Here is a 22,897-nt window from a genome sequence, read left to right as displayed (position 1 = left end):
CCACTAGGCTACCTGCCGTCCCTACACTCTAACCACTAGGGCTACCTAACCACCACTAGGCTACCCCGCCCCTACACTCTAACCACTAGGCTACCTGCCGCCCCTACACTCTAACCACTAGGCTACCTGCCGCCCCTACACTCTAATCACTAGGCTACCTGCCGTCCCTACACTCTAACCACTAGGCTACCTGCCGCCCCTACACTCTAACCACTAGGCTACCTGCCGCCCCTACACTCTAACCACTAGGCTACCTGCCGCCCCTACACTCTAACCACTAGGCTACCTGCCGCCCCTACACTCTAATCACTAGGCTACCTGCCGTCCCTACACTCTAACCACTAGGCTACCTGCCGCCCCTACACTCTAACCACTAGGCTACCTGCCGTCCCTACACTCTAACCACTAGGCTACCTGCCGCCCCCTACACTCTAACCACTAGGCTACCTACCTGCCCCTACACTCTAACCACTCGGCTACCTGCCTCCCCTACACTCTAACCACTAGGCTACCTGCCGCCCCTACACTCTAACCACTAGGCTACCTGCCGCCCCTAACCACTAGGCTACCTGCCGCCCCTACACTCTCTAACCACTAGGTTACCTGCCGCCCCTACACTCTAACCACTAGGCTACCTGCCCCCCTACACTCTAACCACTAGGCTACCTGCCGTCCCTACACTCTAACCACAAGGCTACCTGCCGCCCCTACACTCTAACCACTAGGCTACCTGCCGTCCCTACACTCTAACCACTAGGTTACCTGCCTCCCCTACACTCTAACCACTAGGCTACCTACCGCCCCTACACTCTAACCACTAGGCTACCTGCCGTCCCTACACTCTAACCACTATGCTACCTGCCGCCCAGTGTATATTTGGCCTTCTGTTTGAGGTTATTGTCCTGATGTAAGGTGAATGTCTCTCAGTGTCTGTTGGAAAGCAGACTGAAACCAGGATTTCCTCTAGGATTTTGCCTGTGCTTAGTTCTATTCCGTTTCTTCTTTATCCTAAAAACTCTCTAGTCCTTGGCGATGACAAGCATACCCATAACGTGTTGCAGCCACCACCATGTTGGAAATAGGAAGAGTGATGTGTTGGATTTGCCTCAACCATAACGCTTTGTATTCAGGACATGAAGTTCATTTCTTTGCCAATTTTTTTTGCAGTTTTACTTTAGTGCCTTATTGAAAACAGGATGCATGTTTTTATTTGAATTCTGAATATTTGTACACTTCCTTCTTTTCACTCTGTCATTTAGGTTAGTATTGTGGAGTAACTACAATGTTGTTGATCCATCCTGAGTTTTATTAAACCCTGTTACTGTTTGAAAGTCACCATTGTCCTCATGGTGAAATCCCTGAGCGGTTTCCTTCCTCTCCGGCAACTGAGTTAGGAAGAACAGCTGTCTCTTTGTAGTGACTGGGTGTATTGATACACCATCCAAAGTGTAATGAATAACAATGTCTGCTTTTTTGTTGTTGTTATTGATTTTACCCATCAACTAATAGTTGGCCTTTTTTCTGCAAGGCAAACCTCCCTCGTCTTAGTGGTTGAATCTGTGTTTGAAATGCTCGACTGAGGAACAGTGTCGGTAGAGAGATTTGGTTTTACTGTAACTCCACGTTGACATTATGGGGTATTGTGTGGAGGCCAGTGACCCAAACCTCTGAATGGAATCCATTTTAAATTCAGGCTGTAACACAACAACATGTGTGGTAATTCAAGAGGTGTGAATACATTCTGAAGGCTCTGTATATTATGTCTATAAGCCTTTATAGCCATTCAATAAATAACATATATCAGTGTCATATCACGGTTTAATGTATTTAATGTATATTTAGATATAGTTATATTTAGAAGTACTTGAAGTCTCAAATGCATTTATATCTCTCTTTTGCTATCTCGGTTGCAACTTATATATATTTCATTTTTTGATTGGAAGGACGCTATGTGTAACTACAGTGTATCTGGCATAGTGAATGATTGTATTGTTGCTTCACTCAATGAAGTGAAGTGGTACGAACAAACAAATAAAGTACGATATTTACACGATGTGTTTTAAGAGCTGCTGAAGGAATGCCCACTACCACTTCTTCAATCTTTAATTCAATCTTTAATTCATTTTAAATTAATTATATATTGAGGAAGTGGTTTGCCAAGGATATATACATTCATATTCTTTGTCGCTCAATTTTACATCATCAACAAAGCTGTCAAACTTTCGTAAATAAAGCACGAGCTGCTACGCACTAGCTAGCTAAGTTCCGACTCTGTGTTTGTCAATAATGCTAGCTTAATGCTAGCTAGTACATGTAGCTAGCGTGCACATTGAGCCGGCCACGTTAGCTCAATTGGCTTATCAAGTCACTGGTGAAGTGTGTGGTGCCGTTTTGTTTTTACAACTTTTTCACTATCTATTACCAGAATGTGTCTGTCAGTGTTTCATAATGTTACTAAACAGTGTGGCAGCAGGGAACAAAGACTTCTCAGGTCTCATTTTATCCAAAACAGACAGACTGGAGTGAAATCAAAACACCATGAACGGGCTAGAGGCTAACTGTTCTTTCAACATAACATTGGTGTTGTGTTGTCTTAAGTTAATAACAAGTCTGAGACGCTGTGTGATGGGCAGGTCTGTCTCATTGTCTGAGGGTTCCCTGCTATGATTGGATAGAGCGCAATCAGCGCAGCTGTTTCTCCAAGCATGACAATTCTCCCTAGGCATTATAATCCCGTGGGCATGATTGTAATCTAAACCCAACCCTCATGTAAATCGCCACGACCTCAGTTAAACAAATCTTTAAAATCTCTGTTTTGGAATATACTGGCAATTTCAATAACAAATTATCCTACTTAAAAGTTTTTTAGTCAATTTTGGAATTTTGGAATTATATATTTTTTGGGGGGGGGTTCACTTTCCCTTTTTAAGCTTTTACAGAAAATGTCATAGTTAAAAATCCTTCATAAAACCCTAATACATTTATTTATAATCAGCATTTGTCAAAAAACGACTTTTCCAGTAACCCGACCTAGACCCCAAAGAGCAGAAACATGAACACTGTAACAACTCCCTAACCTATAGAGATACCAGGCTCAGAATGGAGGCCCAGGGTTGTTGTTTGGGTGTTTATCATACTATAATAACATTAAACATAATCTTTATGTCCGTACAGCCATAAGCTACTAATAAACGACTCCATTAGCAATTGGGGGTGGCGGGTAGCCTAGTGGTTAGAGCATTGGGCCAGTATCTGAAAGGTTGCCGGATCGAATCCCTGCGCTGACAAGGTAAAATTCTATCGTTCTGCCTCTAAACAAGGTGGTTTAACCCACTGTAGGCTGTCATTGTAAATAAGAATTTGTTCTTAACTGACTTGCCTAGTTAAATAAAATACAATGAGGAGAATAAGTATTTGATACACTGCTGATTTTTCAGGTTTTCCTACTTACAAAGCATGTAGAGGTCTGCAATTTTTATCATAGGTACACTTCAACTGTGAGAGACGGAATCTAACACAGGGTGACAAAAAAAAAAAATATCCAGAAAATCACATTGTATGATTTTTGAGTAATTCATTTGCATTTTATTGCATGACATAAGTATTTGATACATCAGAAAAGCAGAACTTAATATTTGGTACAAAAACCTTTGTTTGCAATTACAGAGATCATACGTTTCCTGTAGTTCTTGACCAGGTTTGCACACACTGCAGCAGGGATTTTGGCCCACTCATCCATACAGACCTTCTCCAGATCATTCAGGTTTCGGGGCTGTCGCTGGGCAATACAGACTTTCAGCTCCCTCCAAAGATGTTCTATTGGGTTCAGGTCTGGAGACTGGCTAGGCCACTCCAGGACCTTGAGATGCTTCTTACGGAGCCACTCCTTAGTTGCCCTGGCTGTGTGTTTCGGGTCATTGTCATGCTGGAAGACCCAGCCACGACCTATCTTCAATGCTCTTACTGAGGGAAGGAGGTTGTTGGCCAAGATCTCGCGATACATGGCCCCATCCATCCTCCCCTCAATACGGTGCAGTCGTCCTGTCCCATTTGCAGAAAATCATCCCCAAAGAATGATGTTTCCACCTCCATGCTTCATGGTTGGGATGGTGTTCTTGGGGTTGTACTCATCCTTCTTCTTCCTCCAAACACGGTGAGTGGAGTTTAGACCTAAAAGCTCTATTTTTTGTCTCATCAGACCACATTACCTTCTCCCATTCCTCCTCTGGGTCATCCAGATGGTCATTGGCAAACTTCAGACAGACCTGGACATGCACTGGCTTGAGCAGGGGGACCTTGCGTGCGCTGCGGGATTTTAATCCATAGTATGTTACTAATGGTTTTCTTTGAGACTGTGGTCCCAGCTCTCTTCAGGTCATTGACTGGGCTGATCCCTCACCTTCCTCATGATCATTGATGCCCCATGAGGTGAGATCTTGCGTGGAGCCCCAGACCGAGGGTCGCTATGTCGCATATGTGCAGATATGTGCACCACGTCATTGGTCTTTCTCTCTCGATCTGCTGTGGGTGCATGATGTGCCTCTTGCTAGCTGTCACTCATATGGAGAGTTGAACTCCAATTGCTAGGGGGCTGGCCCAAGTGGGGGAAAATATAGACAGAATGGAACAGCACAGCTTCAAGAAAACATTTGCTTTCAAACTAGGGCCTGGGTGGCTAATTGAGGTAAGACAGTAATTCTGCTCATTGATTATGCATGCATGAACTACACATTGACACATCCAGCCCAAAATGTGAGATTTAAAAAAGACTTCGTAATCGCCAAAGTTCCGGAGCATGTCTTTAAGGCCCAGCTCAAGACTGTGCTGTTCAGAAAAATAACCTTTATTAAATCAGTACTCAAGTCCGCCTGATCTGACGACGCCTTTATATAGCTTTGTTTGTTCTCTGTGTTCTATGTTCTCTGTGTCCTATTTTTTCTGAGTTCTATGTTTTCTGTGTTCTCTGTGTTCTGTGTGTTCTATGTTCTCTATGTTCTCTGTGTTCTATGTTCTCTGTGTCCTATTGTGTGTTCTATGTTCTCTGTGTTCTGTGTTCTCTGTGTTCTATGTTCTCTGTGTTCTGTGTTCTCTGTGTTCTATGTTCTCTGTGTTTTGGATTGCTTTCGTGCTTTCATTATTATTACTATGAGTTATCTTGATGATTCCATAAATCAAACAATGACGTCATTCAAAGCACATCCCTTACAGTTCTAGGGCTAACCCGTGTTATTCATGTGAGTGGTTGGCCCAGGAGAGTGGTTGGCCCAGGAGAGTGGTTGGCCCAGGAGAGTGGTTGGCCCAGGAGAGTGGTTGGCCCAGGAGAGTGGTTGGCTCAGGTTTTGTGTTTGGCCCATTTGAGTGTTTGGCCCAGGTTGTGTGTTTGGCCCAGGTGAGTTTCTGACTCAGGCGAGTCTTTGGCCCAGGTGAATCTCTGGCCCAGGTGAATCTTTGGCCCAGGTTTTGTGTTTGGCCTAGGTGAGTCTGTGGGCCCTTGGGGTGTTTGGCCCAGTTGAGTTTTTGGCTCAGGTGAGTCCATCCCTGTGAGGGAGAGATTTTTTATTTTATTTATTTATTTTTTATTTCACCTTTATTTAACCAGGTAGGCAAGTTGAGAACAAGTTCTCATTTACAATTGCGACCTGGCCAAGATAAAGCAAAGCAGTTCGACACATACAACGACACAGAGTTACACATGGAGTAAAACAAACATACAGTCAATAATACAATAGAAACAAGTCTATATACGATGTGCGCAAATGAGGTGAGATAAGGGAGGTAAAGGCAAAAAAAGGCCATGGTGGCAAAGTAAATACAATATAGCAAGTAAAACACTGGAATGGTAGATTTGCAGTGGAAGAATGTGCAAAGTAGAAATAAAAATAATGGGGTGCAAAGGAGCAAAATAAATAAATAAAATAAAATAAATACAGTAGGGAAAGAGGTAGTTGTTTGGGCTAAATTATAGGTGGGCTATGTACAGGTGCAGTAATCTGTGAGCTGCTCTGTCAGCTGGTGATTAAAGCTAGTGAGGGAGATAAGTGTTTCCAGTTTCAGAGATTTTTGTAGTTTGTTCCGGTCATTGGCAGCAGAGAACTGGAAGGAGAGGCGGCCAAAGAAAGAATTGGTTTTGGGGGTGACCAGAGAGATATACCTGCTGGAGCGCGTGCTACAGGTGGGTGATGCTATGGTGACCAGCGAGCTGAGATAAGGGGGACTTTACCTAGCAGGGTCTTGTAGATGACATGGAGCCAGTGGGTTTGGCGACGAGTATGAAGCGAGGGCCAGCCAACGAGAGCGTACAGGTCACAATGTTGGGTAGTATCTGGGGCTTTGGTGACAAAACAGATGGCACTGTGACAGACTGCATCCAATTTGTTGAGTAGGGTATTTGAGTCTATTTTGTAAATGACATCGCCAAAGTCGAGTATTGGTAGGATGGTCAGTTTTACAAGGGTATGTTTGGCAGCATGAGTGAAGGATGCTTTGTTGCGAAATAGGACACCAATTCTATATTTAACTTTGGATTGGAGATGTTTGATGTGGGTCTGGAAGGAGAGTTTACAGTCTAACCAGACACCTAGGTATTTCCAGTTGTCCAGAGGGGGATAAGGGGGATGACCGCAGCCGCTTTTCAATCTTTGGGAATCTCAGACGACACGAAAGAGAGGTTGAACAGGCTAGTAATAGGGGTGGCAACAATTTCGGTAGATCATTTTAGAAAGAAAGGGTCCAGATTGTCTAGCCCGGCTGATTTGTAGGGGTCCAGATTTTGCAGCTCTTTCAGAACATCAGCTGAACGGATTTGGGAGAAGGAGAAATGGGGAAGGCTTGGGCGAGTTGCTGTGGGGGGTGCAGTACTGTTGACTGGGGTAGGGGTAGCCAGGTGGAAAGCATGGCCAGCTGTAGAAAAATGCTTATTGAAATTCTCAAATATAGTGGATTTATCAGTGGTGACAGTGTTTCCTATCTTCAGTGCAGTGGGCAGCTGGGAGGAGGTGTTCTTATTCTCCATGGACTTCACAGTGTCCCAGAACTTTTTTGAGTTAGTGTTGCAGGAAGCAAATTTCTGCTTGAAAAAGCTAGCCTTGGCTTTTCTAACTGCCTGTGTATAATGGTTTCTAGCTTCCCTGAACAGCTGCATATCACGGGGGCTGTTCGATGCTAATGCAGAACGCCATAGGATGTTTTTGTGTTGGTTAAGGGCAGTCAGGTCTGGGGAGAACCAAGGGCTATATCTGTTCCTGGTTCTAAATTTCTTGAATGGGGCATGTTTATTTAAGATGGTGAGGAAGGCATTTAAAAAAAAAAACAGGCATCCTCTACTGACGGGATGAGATCAATATCCTTCCAGGATACCCCGGCCAGGTCGATTAGAAAGGCCTGCTCGCTGAAGTGTTTCAGGGAGCGTTTGACAGTGATGAGTGGAGGTCGTTTGACCGCTGACCCATTACGGATGCAGGCAATGAGCCAGTGATTGCTGAGATCTTGGTTGAAGACAGCAGAGGTGTATTTAGAGGGCAAGTTGGTTAGGATGATATCTATGAGGGTGCCCGTGTTTAAGGCTTTGGGGTGGTACCTGGTAGGTTCATTGATAATTTGTGTGAGATTGAGGGCATCAAGCTTAGATTGTAGGATGGCTGGGGTGTTACGCATGTTCCAGTTGAGGTCGCCTAGCAGCACTAGCTCTGAAGATAGATGGGGGGCAATCAGTTCACATATGGTGTCCAGAGCACAGCTGGGGGCAGAGGGTGGTCTATAGCAGGTGGCAACGGTGAGAGACTTGTTTTTAGAGAGGTGGGTTTTTAAAAGTAGAAGTTCAAATTGTTTGGGTACAGACCTGGATAGTAGGACAGAACTCTGCAGGCTATCTTTGCAGTAGATTGCAACACCGCCCACTTTGGCAGTTCTATCTTGTCTGAAAATGTTGTAGTTAGAGATGAAAATTTGAGAATTTTTGGTGGTCTTCCTAAGCCAGGATTCAGACACAGCTAGGACATCCGGGTTGGCAGAGTGTGCTAAAGCAGTGAATAGAACAAACTTAGGGAGGAGGCTTCTAATGTTAACATGCATGAAACCAAGGCTTTTACGGTTACAGAAGTCATCAAAAGAGAGCGCCTGGGGAATGCTACTACAGATGTAGGATTTTAATTTGAGCTAGTCCCCCACAGCAGGAAAATCATTTTGTGGATTATAATATAACTAATGGATTTTTTTTGATGCAGTTGATACATTTTTCTTCAGGGAAGTACGAAATATGAATTTGAAAATATCAAACTTTAGAAGCCTTTTTTTAACCTCAAAAACACTACAAGTTTTACATTTCCTGAGTTGCAGGAAAGTTCTCCAGGGTGATCAAATGAAGATCCTATATCTGGACATGGACAGCTGAATGTTAACCCGCACCTCCATGATCACTTCACCATGGAGATCCTAGTATTAGACTCGTTATACATTATTATACGTGTCGTTAGCTGTTTCAGTGTTTCCCAAAAGGTCAACAACATTTAGGTTTTTGTCCTGATACATCTAATCAAAGGCTTGATGATGAGTGGATTAGCTGAATCAGGTGTGTTGGTGCAGTAACTAAAATGTGAATCCCTTTGGGTTCCCAGGACCAGGATTGGGAACCAGTGATGTAACTCTATGTGTTGTACTAATGACCAACAGGTATTGATGATCCAGTATATAAGTCTGTTGTCTCTGCCCAGGTACTCACACTAGACCTGGGCTGTCAGGTCCACCATATCACCTGAGGAGGTGGGTTCACCTTTACAGTGACATGATAAACAGTGGCTTTAGTAGTTGATGGAGATGTTGACATTCTGGTATTTAGTTTGATGTCTGATGTTGAGGAGTATTATTTCTAGCCGTGTGTAAAATTAATTGAATCTAATGTGTTTTACGCTTCTCTCACTTCTTTATCTTGAAAATGATGCTTTGAATAATTAGTTAGGTTCAATTTATTTTACTATTTGAATAATGACAAGTAACTGGTTGATGATGATGATTGCTACTGTCTTCCTCGGTGTTGTCAGTTGTGTCAGCAGCATCACAGTATGAAGAGGACTTTGTTGGCTTGTTGATTCAAGATCTTGCTGGCTGAAACTGTATCAGAAGTTTTATGCTACATTATGTAAAAGAAAAAATGCCTTAAAATAAATGAGCGTTATTAATTTACTTGTCTTTTGTAGTCGTAACATGTTTAGTTGTTGTATTCTTAATTTACACTCGTTCATCTCTCCCTGGATCTTGATAATTAGGAAATAATAATAATGTAATTGCACATTCTTCTTTCATTGTTCTCTCTACATGTTCCTGCAAACAGCCCAAGTTAAGACAGCAGACCAGGACCGTTCATCCTGATTCCTGCAGCATGGCTCACGAGCAGTCAGTCCTTGTCTCTTCCAATGCCACATTCGTCCGTCCGTCCTATTTCTACATTAATGGTTTCGAGAACATCCCTCACATCAAATACTACTATGTGTTCCTGGGTCTGGTCTACGCCGTGACAGTCCTGGCTAACTCCTTCATCATGACAGTAATCTACCTGGCCAGGAACCTCCACACGGCCAAGTATGTTGTTAGCTCCAACACAAGGTTTGGTCAAGAGTATTCTAATATCACATACATCTTTGCATTTGATTTTCTAAACAAAGGGACCAGTGATTCTATCTTAGCAACAGCTGGTCTCATTGATCTGTTTACTTTTCAAAAGCATCGCACGTGAATAGGACATTTTCCTAACCACCCCTCCCCCCCCATCTTTAACCTAGGTACGTCATAGTCTTCAACCTGGCTGTGACAGACCTGTGTGGGAGCACGGCTCTCATCCCTAAGCTCATAGAGACTTTTCTGTTTGAGAAGCAGTACATCTCCTACGAGGCCTGTCTCAGCAGCATGTTCTTTGTCTATGTCTTCATGACTATGCAGTCTCTCTCTCTCCTCACCCTGGCCTACGACAGGTTCGTTGCCATCGTCTTTCCTCTCAGGTAAATGTTTCAAAAGATAAAGCTTTCTTCATTTTTTAAAATTCATATTTTTTATCATTGAGTTCAATTCCCGCTGGGGCCACCCATCACTGTTGTAAGTTGCTTCGGATACAAACTTCTGCCAAATGACATATATTATTATATTATTTAATATTTAATTTTCCTTCTCTTAGGTACCATGTTTTTGTGACCAGAACGGCCATGGTGGTGATCCTAGTAGTACTGTGGCTGTTCACGCTGGCTTTGATATCCTTCACTGTTAGCCTCATAACTCGCCTCTCCTTCTGTGGCTCTCTGGCGATAAAGAGCTTCTTCTGTGACCACGGCCCAACCTATGCACTGTCCTGCAACAACAACTCTCTCAACAACATCATGGCTTGGGTCTGTTTCCTGGTGGTAATGTGTGTCCCCATCGTACTGATAGTCCTCACGTATTTCTGCATTGCCATCGCGTTGATCAGGATCGCCACGGGGGAGGAGAGGGGTAAAGCCATGAGAACATGCACCTCTCACCTAATTCTGGTGGCCATCTTCTATCTGCCCATGGTGGGTAATAACATCGCTGCAGTAGTCAGCTACATACATCCTAATGCCAGGATCATCAACAACTCATTGACCCAGACCTTGCCTTCTATGTTGAACCCCATCATATACTCACTGAGGACAGAGGAGGTCATGGACGCCATCAGAAACCTATACAAAAGAAGCACTGGAAAACTGAACACAATAAGAAGTTGACCTATCACAATAAAAAAAATACAAATTAATAAATGACTTAAGTGTGTAAATATATTTTCAGACTAGAAACTCTCATTTAATTTACACCCCCCTCTCCTTTCAATGCTAGTCTCATTTTAATGTGGCTGCAATTGAAGAGTTTCCTTCAATTTACTCAGAGGAAAATAAAGGTTATACTGCCACCCTGTGGCTAAAGTCTGTAACATGTGGTACTGTAAACAAAAAGGCCCAGTGTTGAACTACACAAGGTTGAATGTGATGGAAGTTAAAATAAATTACAAATAGATAAAAATAAGACAAAGAAAACCAATGATGGGGACATATATACTTTTTTTAATGTCAAAATGAATACAAGCACATTAAAATGTGCCTGTTAACTCTGCCACTACAGGAACTGATCTCTCTCTCTCTCTCTCTCTCTCTCTCTCTTAGGGCAAGCACACACCCATCCACCCTTTAACCAATTATAAGCTGTGAATGAAATGTGAATGTTGTAGCTTTTCAACACATACACAGCCCTAAACCACATGATTGATTTAGAGAAGAGAATTGTCAGTTATTAATCTTGACGCATCAGGAAAGCCCAGAGGGAAAACAGTCTGAGAAAAGGTTCTGCGGTCATAACAAATACTGTGACAAACAGTCTGTGCTCTAAGCAGTGTGACGGTGTTTTAACATTGTCTTTTCCCACAACTTGATGAGTTGAGACCTACAGCTTTATGTGATATCTTGTGAACCACAAGTCCCAGTCAGCACGGACCCAGTCTGCACGGACCCAGTCATCACGGACCCAGTCAGCACGGACCCAGTCTTGGGCTGTGGCCCAAAAAATCTCAGTTGCGATCCACCATTTGGGAAGGACTGTTTTAGACACGTTAACCAATTATAATGTCAGCGGCAAAACTAAAACGTTGATATCTCAGTTATCAGTCCAGATACGAAAACACCCAAACCACCCGATGCTCTTCTAGGCCGACTCTGTAGACGGCCTCTGCTTCATCAGCTGTTCCTTCCGGGCCTTCTGGAAGGTCATCATACAGTCTTTAAAGGTCTGGACCTGACTCTGACACTTCCTCCAGTCCTGGTGCTCGGCCATGCACTCCTGTACAGCGTAGTGCAGCTCCCCACATCCTGTCCTGCTGATCATCTGGTCCACTGGGTCCTCCTCATCCTGGTCCTCGCTGGGGCGACGACTCCGGTCGTGGGGTGAAGGGGAGGCCATTGCCTAAGGCAGCTCTGTCTGGGAGGGAGGAGGGGATAGAGGGGTTAATGGGATTAGAGACAGAGGCTGTCTTGAAAGAGATCAGGGGTGTATTTACTAGGAACCAAAGTCAAATCGTATGTCACATACACGTGTTTAGCAGATGGAACAACAGGGGGTGGACTTGTGCAATAGACACTCGTTTCCGTTGCAATTGTAATGAAAACACACAAGCACATCATGACAGATCTCGCGCAAAAAAATAATTCAATATTACCAAAACAATATATAATCAAAAACAATATCACGATAATTAACAATCGTTTCCCCCCCCCCAGCTTCACTGGTAAACAAGCGCTGTAACATGGTGTGTGTGGGAACACTAACCCTGTGCCTGTAAATGTGTGATTTGTAATTATTTCTCACTGATATGTTTCTAAACCCCGGCCAGAAGATAAAGAAGTCTGCGTCTGGTCTATACCCCTCTGTTGGATACGCATTTCGTAGTTAAAATACTCAAAAATCGTGTCTTTCGTATTTTGGAGAAACGACGACAGTTTACGCAAACGGAGAAAAGTTCCGTCATCACACGAGTCACATCTATACTTCGGTGAGTAACGAAAGTATATTGAAGCAAATCACTAAACAAAATCGGAAAGCTAACGCAAAGATCACAAGCAACAGCCAATATTAGCCTGAAGTTAAACATTCAGACATATCATAATCGTTGTCTCTCTTGAAAGCAGTACCTGGAATGTTTTTCCTAGAGTTGAATACATTAACCCCGTGGATTTCATAACATGGGGGAAGTATTTAAAGAATGGACAGGAAGGGGTTACATTTAAATGTGCACGGCCTACTTAGGACGAGCATAATTTCTGTTCCGCGTAGAAGGCCAACACCTACCTACTGCTCACGAGACCTACACTGTGTTTCGTTTGTGGAAATAAATGAATTAACTTTGTTAAATATAAGTTATATATTTTATTTCTGTGTGTAAAAAAACATGTAATTGTCATAATCTGAGGTATTTTTTCAAACAAAGTGTGAAATATAGGACCTATAAGCACTTTAGGGCAGTGAAGTGCAATCTAATGTTATTCTCAGCTAAAATCCATAAACACAAGGTAAAGCAAAGTAGGCTCAATAAGAATTATTCTGTTCCTGTACTCAGAAACACTAGTTTAAAAACAGAATGTTTTTACATGCAAGAAACTAAATAAATGTGTTATTTAAAAAATATAGTATTGTCTGTCAGGAAGAACTGACAATAATATTAGCTCTATTCGGCAGGTACCCTAGTGGTTAGAGTGTAGAGGAGGCAGGTAGCCTAGTGGTTAGAGTGTAGAGGTGGCAGGTAGCCTAGTGGTTAGAGTGTAGGGACGGCAGGTAGGCTAGTGGTTAGAGTGTAGGGACGGCAGGTAGCCTAGTGGTTAGAGTGTAGGGACGGCAGGTAGCCTAGTGGTTAGAGTGTAGGGGTGGCAGGTAGCCTAGTGGTTAGAGTGTAGGGACGGCAGGTAGCCTAGTGGTTAGAGTGTAGGGACGGCAGGTAGGCTAGTGGTTAGAGTGTAGGGACGGCAGGTAGCCTAGTGGTTAGAGTGTACGGACGGCAGGTAGCCTAGTGGTTAGAGTGTAGGGACGGCAGGTAGCCTAGTGGTTAGAGTGTGTGGGGTGGCAGGTAGCCTAGTGGTTAGAGTGTAGGGACGGCAGGTAGCCTAGTGGTTAGAGTGTAGGGAGGCAGGTAGTCTAGTGGTTAGAGTGTAGGGGGCAGGTAGCCTAGTGGTTAGAGTGTAGGGGCAGGTAGTCTAGTGGTTAGAGTGTAGGGGGGGCAGGTAGTCTAGTGGTTAGAGTGTAGGGGGCAGGTAGCCTAGTGGTTAGAGTGTCGGCAGGTAGTCTAGTGGTTAGAGTGTAGGGGGGTTAGGTAGCCTAGTGGTTAGAGTGTAGGGGGGGCAGGTAGCCTAGTGGTTAGAGTGTAGGGGTGGCAGGTAGCCTAGTGGTTAGAGTGTAGGGGGGCAGGTAGGCTAGTGGTTAGAGTGTAGGGGGTCAGGTAGCCTAGTGGTTAGAGTGTAGGGCGGCAGGTAGTCTAGTGGTTAGAGTGTAGGGGGTTAGATAGCCTAGTGGTTAGAGTGTAGGGGGGTCAGGTAGCCTAGTGGTTAGAGTGTAGGGGGTTAGGTACCCTAGTGGTTAGAGTGTAGGGGCGGCAGGTAGCCTAGTGGTTAGAGTGTAGGGGGGTTAGGTACCCTAGTGGTTAGAGTGTAGGGGCGGCAGGTAGCAAAGTGGTTAGAGTGTAGGGGCGGCAGGTAGCCTAGTGGTTAGAGTGTAGGGGGGGCAGGTAGTCTAGTGGTTAGAGTGTAGGGGGGGTAGGTAGTCTAGTGGTTAGAGTGTAGGGGGGGCAGGTAGTCTAGTGGTTAGAGTGTAGGGGTTAGGTAGTCTAGTGGTTAGAGTGTAGGGGGGCAGCTAGTCTAGTGGTTAGAGTGTAGGGGCGGCAGGTAGCCTAGTGGTTAGAGTGTAGGGGGCAGGTAGTCTAGCGGTTAGAGTGTAGGGGGGGCAGGTAGCCTAGTGGTTAGAGTGTAGGGGGCAGGTAGTCTAGTGGTTTAGAGTGTAGGGGGGGCAGGTAGCTTAGTGGTTAGAGTGTAGGGGCGGCAGGTAGCCTAGTGGTTAGAGTGCAGGGGCGGCAGGTAGCCTAGTGGTTAGAGTGTAGGGGCGGCAGTTAGCCTAGTGGTTAGAGTGTAGGGGGCAGGTAGCCTAGTGGTTAGAGTTTAGGGGGGTTAGGTAGCCTAGTGGTTAGAGTGTAGGTAGCCTTGTGGTTAGAGTGTAGGGGGTTAGGTAGCCTAGTGGTTAGAGTGTAGGGGGGGCAAGTAGCCTAGTGGTTAGAGTGTAGGGGGGTTAGGTAGCCTAGTGGTTAGAGTGTAAGGGCGGCAGGTAGTCTAGTGGTTAGAGTGGGGGGGGCAGGTAGTCTAGTGGGTAGAGTGTAGGGGGGGTTAGGTAGTCTAGTGGTTAGAGTGTAGGGGGGGCAGGTAGTCTTGTGGTTAAAGTGTAGGGGGTTAGGTAGTCTAGTGGTTAGAGTGTAGGGGGCAGCTAGTCTAGTGGTTAGAGTGTATGGGAGTTAGGTAGCCTAGTGGTTAGAGTGTAGGGGGGGCAGGTAGCCTAGTGGTTAGAGTGTAGGGGGCAGGTAGTCTAGCGGTTAGAGTGTAGGGGGGGCATGTAGCTTAGTGGTTAGAGTGTAGGGGCGGCAGGTAGCCTAGCGGTAAGAGTGTAGGGGCGGCAGGTTGTCTAACGGTTAGAGAGTAGGGGCGGCAGGTAGCCTAGCGGTTAGAGTGTAGGGGCGGCAGGTAGCCTCGTGGTTAGAGTGTAGGGACGGCAGGTAGCATCGTGGTTAGATTGTAGGGGCGGCAACTAGCCTAGTGGTTAGAGTGTAGGGGCGGCAGGTAGCCTAGTGGTTAGAGTGTAGGGGGGGCAAGTAGCCTAGTGGTTAGAGTGTAGGGTGGTTAGGTAGCCTAGTGGTTAGAGTGTAGGTAGCCTTGTGGTTAGAGTGTAGGGGGTTAGGTAGCCTAGTGGTTAGAGTGTAGGGGGGCAAGTAGCCTAGTGGTTAGAGTGTAGGGGGTTAGGTAGCCTAGTGGTTAGAGTGTAGAGGCGGCAGGTAGCCTATTGGTTAGAGTGTAGGGGCGGTAGGTAGCCTAGTGGTTAGAGTGTAGGGGCGGTAGGTAGCCTAGTGGTTAGAGTGTAGGGCGGCATGTAGTCTCGTGGTTAGAGTGGAGGGCGGTAGGTAGCCTAGTGGTTAGAGTGTAGGGGGGTTAGGTAGCCTCGTTGTCAGAGTGTAGGGCGGTAGGTAGCCTAGTGGTTAGAGTGTAGGGGGGTTAGGTAGCCTAGTGGTTAGAGTGTAGGGGTGGCAGGTAGCCTAGTGGTTAGAGTTTAGGACTAGTATCCATAAAGGTTGAATAATTTTGCACGCCCAATTTTTTCAGTTTTTGATTTGTTAAAAAAGTTTGAAATATCCAATAAATGTCGTTCCACTTCATGATTGTGTCCCACTTGTTGTTGATTCTTCACAAAAAAATACAGTTTTATATCTTTATGTTTGAAGCCTGAAATGTGGCAAAAGGTCGCAAAGTTCAAGGGGGCCGAATACTTTCGCAAGGCACTGTATATATATATATATATATCTAGTGGTTATATATATATATATATATCCCTTCTTTGGGATTGGGTTGGCAGGTCGCATCCAAGTTTTCATGTACACACACCGCCACCTACTGTACTGGAGTGTGAGGCCACCTACAATAAATTCTCTTTGTTAGTCCTGTTCCTCTAAGAAAGTGAAATAGAGCACCAAGACACCCTCCCCTCCCCTTTCCTCTCCCCACTACACCACACAAACTCCAAAGTGGCAAACCAACTTCCTGTTTTCTACGTTCTATACACAACTTCCTGTGTTCTACGTTCCATACTCCCCACCTCTTCCTTTACTGACCAGAGCACACGATAAAAATACTATACTATACTAGCATTCCACTACCTTTTAAAATACTACTAGCATTCCACTACCTTTGCCAAAGATCGAGACCTTTTGCCTGGATCAATGACTGCCCTGCGGCCCAACGGGACCTGAATATCTACCCCCCTCTCTCCTCACAGCACTCTTACCCACCACATCAGCCTTCTTCCCCACGGCCCAGTGGGACCTGCATATCTACCCCCCTCTCTTCTCACTGCACTCACCGCATCGGCCTCCTCATTACCACACCCACGTGTACGGGAACCCAGCAAAAGCACCACTCCAATCCTCTCCAATCCTCTCCCATCCTCTCCCATCCTCTTCCATCCTCTCCAATCCTCTCCAATCCTCTCCAAACCTCTCCAATCCTCTCCAATCCTCTCCCATCCTCTCCCATCCTCTCCAATCCTCTCCAATCCTCTCCCATCCTCCCATCCTCTCCCATCCTCTCCAATCCTCTCCCATCCTCTCCAAACCTCTCCAATCCTCTCCAATCCTCTCCCATCCTCTCCCATCCTCTTCCATCCTCTCCAATCCTCTCCAATCCTCTCCAATCCTCTCCAAACCTCTCCAATCCTCTCCAATCCTCTCCCATCCTCTCCCATCCTCTCCCATCCTCTCCAATCCTCTCCCATCCTCTCCAATCCTCTCCAAACCTCTCCAATCCTCTCCAATCCTCTCCCATCCCATTAGTAGCGCCATCTTCTCCACAAACAAGTCTCACCTATCCGACCTGCCAGTCTTCACACTACTCAACACTGCAGCCGAATCGGAACAGATCCACGCTCTGAGTGGTTTCACCTCCTCCACCCATCTCAAACCTATAATCAACTCGGCCGCATACATAATAAGTTAACCGCTTGCGTACTCTAACCTTGAAATCTGGGATATACACCACTGCCCCCACCCTACCACTGACTAGATCTTTTCAACCATCTGTATATCTTCTTAAAAACAAATAAAAACGATTTTATACATATATATACAGTTGAATTTGGAAGTTTACATGCACCTTAGTTAAATACATTTAAACTCAGTTTTTCACAATTCCTGACATTTAATCCAAAAAACATTCCCTGTTTTAGGTCAGTTAGGATCACCACTTTATTTCAAGAATGTGAAATGTCAGAATAATAGTATAGAGAATGATTTATTTCAGCTTTTGTTTCTTTCATCACATTCCCAGTGGGTCAGAAGTTTACATACACTCAATTAGTATTTGGTAGCATTGCCTTTAAATTGTTTAACTTGGGTCAAAATTTCGGGTAGCCTTCCATAAGCTTCTCACAATAAATTGGGTGAATTTTGGCCCATTCCTCCTGATAGAGCTGGTGTAACTGAGTCAGGTTTGTAGGCTTCCTTGCTCGCACACGCTTTTTCAGTTCTGCCCACAAATCTTCCATAGGATTGAGGTCAGGGCTTTGTGATGACCAGTCCAATACCTTGACTTTGTTGTCCTTAAGCCGTTTTGCCACAACTTTGGTAGTATGCTTGGGGTCATTGTTCATTTGGAAGACCCATTTGCGACCAAGCTTTAACTTCCTGACTGATATCTTGAGATGTTGCTTCAATATATCCACATAGTTTGATGGTACCATCTATTTTGTGAAGTGTGAAGTGCACCAATCCCTCCTGCATCAAAGTACCCCCACAAAATGATGCTGCCACCCCCGTGCTTCACGGTTGGGATGGTGTTCTTCGGCTTGCAAGCCTCCCCATTTTTTCTCCAGACATAACAATGATCATTATGGTCATTATGGCGGTTTTGGAGCAGTGGCTTCTTCCTTGCTGAGCGGCCTTTCAGGTTGTCGATTTAGGACTCATTTTACTGTGGATATAGATACTTTTGTACCTGTTTCCTCCAACATCTTCACAAGGTTCTTTGCTGTTGTTCTGGGATTGATTTGCACTTTTCGCACCAAAGTACCTTCATCTCTACCTTCATCTCTAGGAGACAGAACTCGTCTCCTTCCTGAGAGGTATGACGGCTGTGTGGTCCCATGGTGTTATACTATTGTTTGTACAGATGAATGTGGTACCTTCAGGCGTTTGGAAATTGCTCCCAAGGATGAACCAGACTTGTGGAGGTCTACAATTTTTTTCTGAGGTTTTGGCTGATTTCTTTTGATTTTCCCATGATGTCAAGCAAAGAGACACTGAGTTTGAAGGTAGACCTAGAAATACATCCACAGGTTCACCTCCAATTGACTCAAATTATGTCAATTAGCCTATCAGAAGCTTCTAAAGCCATGACATCATTTTCTGTCATTTTCCAAGTTGTTTAAAGGCACAGTCTTCTTAGTGTATGTAAACTTCTGACCCACTGGAATTGTGATACAGTGAATTATAAGTGAAATAACCTGTCTGTAAACAATTGTTGGAAAAATTACTTGTGTCATGCACAAGGTGGATGTCCTAACCGACTTGCCAAAACTATAGTTTGTTAAGAAATGTGTGGAGTGGTTGAAATACAAGTTTTAATGACTCCAACCTGAGTTCCTCTGTGGAGATTGTAGAACCTTCAAGATGGATTCTCTCTGCAGCACATCACCAATCAGGGCTTTATGGTAGAGTGGCCAGATGGATGCCACTCCTCGTAAAAGACACATCACAGCCTGCTTGTAGTTTGTCAAAAGACACCCGAAGGACTCTGTGTCACGACTTCCGCCTGTTCGGGCGGTGCTCGGCGGTCGTCGTCAACGTCCTACTAGCCGCTACCGATCCCCTTTTAGTTTGTCTGTTGGTTTTGTCTTATTAGTTTCACCTGTGTGTATTTTGGTTTAATTAGCTTCCTTATATGTAGTAGTTTGACCCGCCCTTGTTTTGTGCGGGATTGTCTTTGTTACGTGTGTACATATTAGGTCGTGGTGTATTTTATTTTCTATACTGGACACCCTGTGGTTTTGGGTTGTCTGGTATAGTGTCCTGCGCCCTCTATTGATTTGGGCTCATCAGTTTGGCGTGCAATAGTAAAGCACTTTACTCCGTTACTCTCTCTCTGCGTCTGATTCCTGCACACACACCTAGTCCTGCGTGACACTCTGACCACAAGAAACAAGATTCTCTCGTCTCATGAAACCAAGATTGAACTCTTTGGCCTGAATGCCAAGCGTCACGTCTACCGGAAACCTGGCACCATCCCTACGGTGAAGCATGGTGGTGGCAGCAGCATCATGCTGTGGGGATGTTTTTCATGAGCATAGTGTTGTGTACCATGACAGTGAAGCCTGTAGAGCTATTTATTAGCTAACGTGTTAGTGTGAAAAGTAGGGAATTAGCTAGGGAAATTGACAGATTAAATTACTTTACATTGATACACTGACTTTAATAAAAACGAACTTGCACTGAAAAAAATGTCAGAATATCAGCATTCAATCATTTGGCCGCTGGTTTCGTAGTTTGATTGAGGTTTAGTGTGATCAAAAAGAGCTAGCTATCAACGTACAACTTTTGGCCAGCTCTCTCTCTAACAGTACATTAATGGTACATCATCTACTTCGGTTGAAATGGGACAAAACAAATGCTACAAAACATTTGTTGTTTATAGTGATAGGAAGTAGCTAATATAACTACGTGACAGATAGCTAGAAGCTAGAGCTGAAATGGCTGTAGTAGCTACTAGCTAACATTAGCTAACGTTCAATGTCAGTTACACCACTAGCTCAGCACTGGGGATCAACACTAGTTTAGTTTTTTCCTGTTAAGTTAAACAGCAATTACCTTGTCAACTATATCAACTGAAGAGTAGCCAGTTCCTGTTCTGCTTGCTTTTACAACTCAAAGAAAGAGCGCAACACACACACAGATAGCAGCTGCCTGTGTTAATCTCTCTCATACCTTTCCAGCAGCCTTTCAGAAGCTTTGCCTTAACACAGCCTGTCCACCCGCTCTGTAGTCCTAAATCCAGCCAGCTACAAAGCCAGCTTCACATGGTCTACCTGACCACTCTGAGGTGTCCGCATGGTCCCAAAACACACAATGGCGCTTTTTGTTTCACAGTGCAATGATAAAGCTGGGGGGCGAAAATGCAATTTCTGAAGGTGTGTGTGTGTCGGGGGGGTCATGACCTCCACCGTCCCCGGTGAAAGTTGCTCCCCTGATATACTCTACCACCTTCTGCTCAATTGTCCATCCATATGCCCTCTGCTCACCCACTCCTCATTCCCAGCATTCCCCAGTTGCTGCGACCGCTGGATGTCCTTCAAAACTCCCTTTCAACCTCGCCCAGTATGCAAGTGCAAGTTTCTCCCCTAGGGCTTCTTAGGAGAGATCTTTTCATTAAAGTATGCTAATCATTTAGCCTCGTAGCATAGCAGTCATCAGTCTGGTAATATGAGGCTACTAATCATTTCCTATTGTTCCACATCCTCTTGAAGATTTTAACCCCATAGAAAAGCTCAAACCTCACGGGACACACTGTGCTGCTCTGTTTCCTTGGTGTTTAATTACTGCCTGACTGAGACAGTAAACAAACAACAGATAAATAATGTCATTCCAGAACTCTATAGTCTAGTCCTACTTTACTGTCAAATACTCCTATTCTACTGTATAGTCTAGTCCTACTTTACTGTCGAATACTCCGATTCTACTGTAAAGTCTAGTCCTACTTTACTGTCGAATACTCCTATTCTACTGTATAGTCTAGTCCTACTTTACTGTCGAATACTCCTATTCTACTCTACAGTCTAGGTCTACTTTACTGTCGAATACTCCTATTCTACTCTATAGTCTAGGTCTACTTATTGTGGAAAAGTCATATTCTAGTCTGTAGTCTAGTCCTACTTACTGTGGAATAGTCATATCCTACTCTATAGTCTAGGTCTACCTACTGTGGAATAGTCCTATTCTACTCTGTAGTCTAGGTCTACTTATTGTGGAATAGTCATATTCTACTCTATAGTCTAGGTCTACTTATTGTGGAATAGTCCTATTCTACTCTATAGTCTGTGGAATAGTCCCATTCTACTCTATAGTCTGTGGAATAGTCATATTCTACTCTATAGTCTGTGGAATAGTCCTATTCTACTCTATAGTCTGTGGAATAGTCATATTCTACTCTATAGTCTGTGGAATAGTCATATTCTACTCTATAGTCTAGGTCTACTTATTGTGGAATAGTCCTATTCTACTCTATAGTCTAGTCCTACTTACTGTGGAATAGTCCTATTCTACTCTAAAGTCTAGTCCTACTTACTGTGTAATAGTCCTATTCTACTCTATAGTCTAGGTCTACCTACTGTGGAATAGTCCTATTCTACTCTGTAGTCTAGGTCTACTTATTGTGGAATAGTCCTATTCTACTCTACAGTCTAGTCCTACTTACTGTGGAATAGTCCTATTCTACTCTATAGTCTAGGTCTACCTACTGTGGAATAGTCCTATTCTACTCTATAGTCTAGTCCTACTTATTGTGGAATAGTCCTATTCTACTCTATAGTCTAGGTCTACCTACTGTGGAATAGTCCTATTCTACTCTATAGTCTGTGGAATAGTCATATTCTACTCTATAGTCTAGTCCTACTTATTGTGGTATACTCCTATTCTACTCTATAGTCTAGGTCTACTTACTGTGGAATAGTCCTATTCTACTCTATAGTCTAGGTCTACGTACTGTGGAATAGTCCTATTCTACTCTATAGTCTAGGTCTACTTACTGTGGAATAGTCCTATTCTACTCTATAGTCTAGGTCTACGTACTGTGGAATAGTCCTATTCTACTCTGTAGTCTAGTCCTACTTACTGTGGAATAGTCCTATTCTACTCTATAGTCTAGGTCTACCTACTGTGGAATAGTCCTATTCTACTCTGTAGTCTGTGGAATAGTCCTATTCTACTCTATAGTCTGTGGAATAGTCCTATTCTACTCTGTAGTCTAGTCCTACTTACTGTGGAATAGTCCTATTCTACTCTATAGTCTAGTCCTACCTATTGTGGAATAGTCCTATTCTACTCTATAGTCTAGGTCTACTTACTGTGGAATAGTCCTATTCTACTCTATAGTCTGTGGAATAGTCCTATTCTACTCTATAGTCTAGGTCTACCTACTGTGGAATACTGATATGAATTACAGACGAGTCGACCTTAGTGGTGATGGTCCTGTTCCGTCTGTTTTCTGTCTCCCACCACACAGCAGTTTGAGGTTATGTCAGAGATGGTCTCTCTATCTCTCTATCTCTCTGTCTCTCTATCTCTCTGTCTCTCTGTCTCTGTCTCTTTGTCTCTCTGTCTCTCTGTCTGTTTTCTGTCTTCCACCACACAGCAGTTTGAGATTATGTCAGAGATGGTCTCTCTATCTCTCTGTCTCTCTATCTCAATTCAATTCAATTCAATTCAAGGGCTTTATTGGCATGGGAAATATGTGTTAACATTGCCAAAGCAAGTGAGGTAGATAATATATAAAGTGAAATAAACAATCAAAATTAACAGTAGACATCACACATACAGAAGTTTCAAAACAATAAAGACATTACAAAT

General features: G+C 44.1%; 2 protein-coding genes across 2 annotated transcripts; one reads left to right on the top strand and one right to left on the bottom strand.

Annotated features, from left to right (window-relative positions):
- Nucleotides 1-9,373: 9,373 nt before the first annotated feature.
- or109-11 (odorant receptor, family D, subfamily 109, member 11) lies at nt 9,374-10,727 on the top strand. Its single transcript, XM_024408111.1, has 3 exons — nt 9,374-9,573; nt 9,774-9,989; nt 10,163-10,727. The coding sequence occupies exons 1-3, from the start codon at nt 9,374-9,376 to the stop codon at nt 10,725-10,727; spliced, it is 981 nt and encodes a 326-aa protein (XP_024263879.1).
- Nucleotides 10,728-11,037: 310 nt separating this feature from the next.
- On the bottom strand, nt 11,038-12,781 carry LOC112239677 (cytochrome c oxidase assembly factor 4 homolog, mitochondrial). Its single transcript, XM_024408110.1, has 2 exons — nt 12,678-12,781; nt 11,038-11,967 (listed from the first exon to the last, which is right to left on the bottom strand). The coding sequence occupies exon 2, from the start codon at nt 11,947-11,949 to the stop codon at nt 11,695-11,697; it is 255 nt and encodes an 84-aa protein (XP_024263878.1). The 5' UTR covers nt 11,950-11,967; nt 12,678-12,781; the 3' UTR covers nt 11,038-11,694.
- Between the last annotated feature and the right edge of the window lie 10,116 nt (nt 12,782-22,897).

The sequence above is a fragment of the Oncorhynchus tshawytscha genome, linkage group LG30, assembly GCF_018296145.1.
Source record: "Oncorhynchus tshawytscha isolate Ot180627B linkage group LG30, Otsh_v2.0, whole genome shotgun sequence".
NCBI lineage: Eukaryota > Metazoa > Chordata > Actinopteri > Salmoniformes > Salmonidae > Oncorhynchus > Oncorhynchus tshawytscha.
This window is presented reverse-complemented; position numbering and strand designations above follow the sequence as displayed.

Coding starts and splice junctions, on each gene's coding strand:
- or109-11 (XM_024408111.1), top strand. CDS start 9,374: ATGGCTCACGAGCAGTCAGTCCTTGTCTCTTCCAATGCCACATTCGTC. Junction 9,574..9,773: donor AGGAACCTCCACACGGCCAA/GTATGTTGTTAG, acceptor TCTTTAACCTAG/GTACGTCATAGTCTTCAACC. Junction 9,990..10,162: donor GCCATCGTCTTTCCTCTCAG/GTAAATGTTTCA, acceptor TCCTTCTCTTAG/GTACCATGTTTTTGTGACCA.
- LOC112239677 (XM_024408110.1), bottom strand. CDS start 11,949: ATGGCCTCCCCTTCACCCCACGACCGGAGTCGTCGCCCCAGCGAGGAC.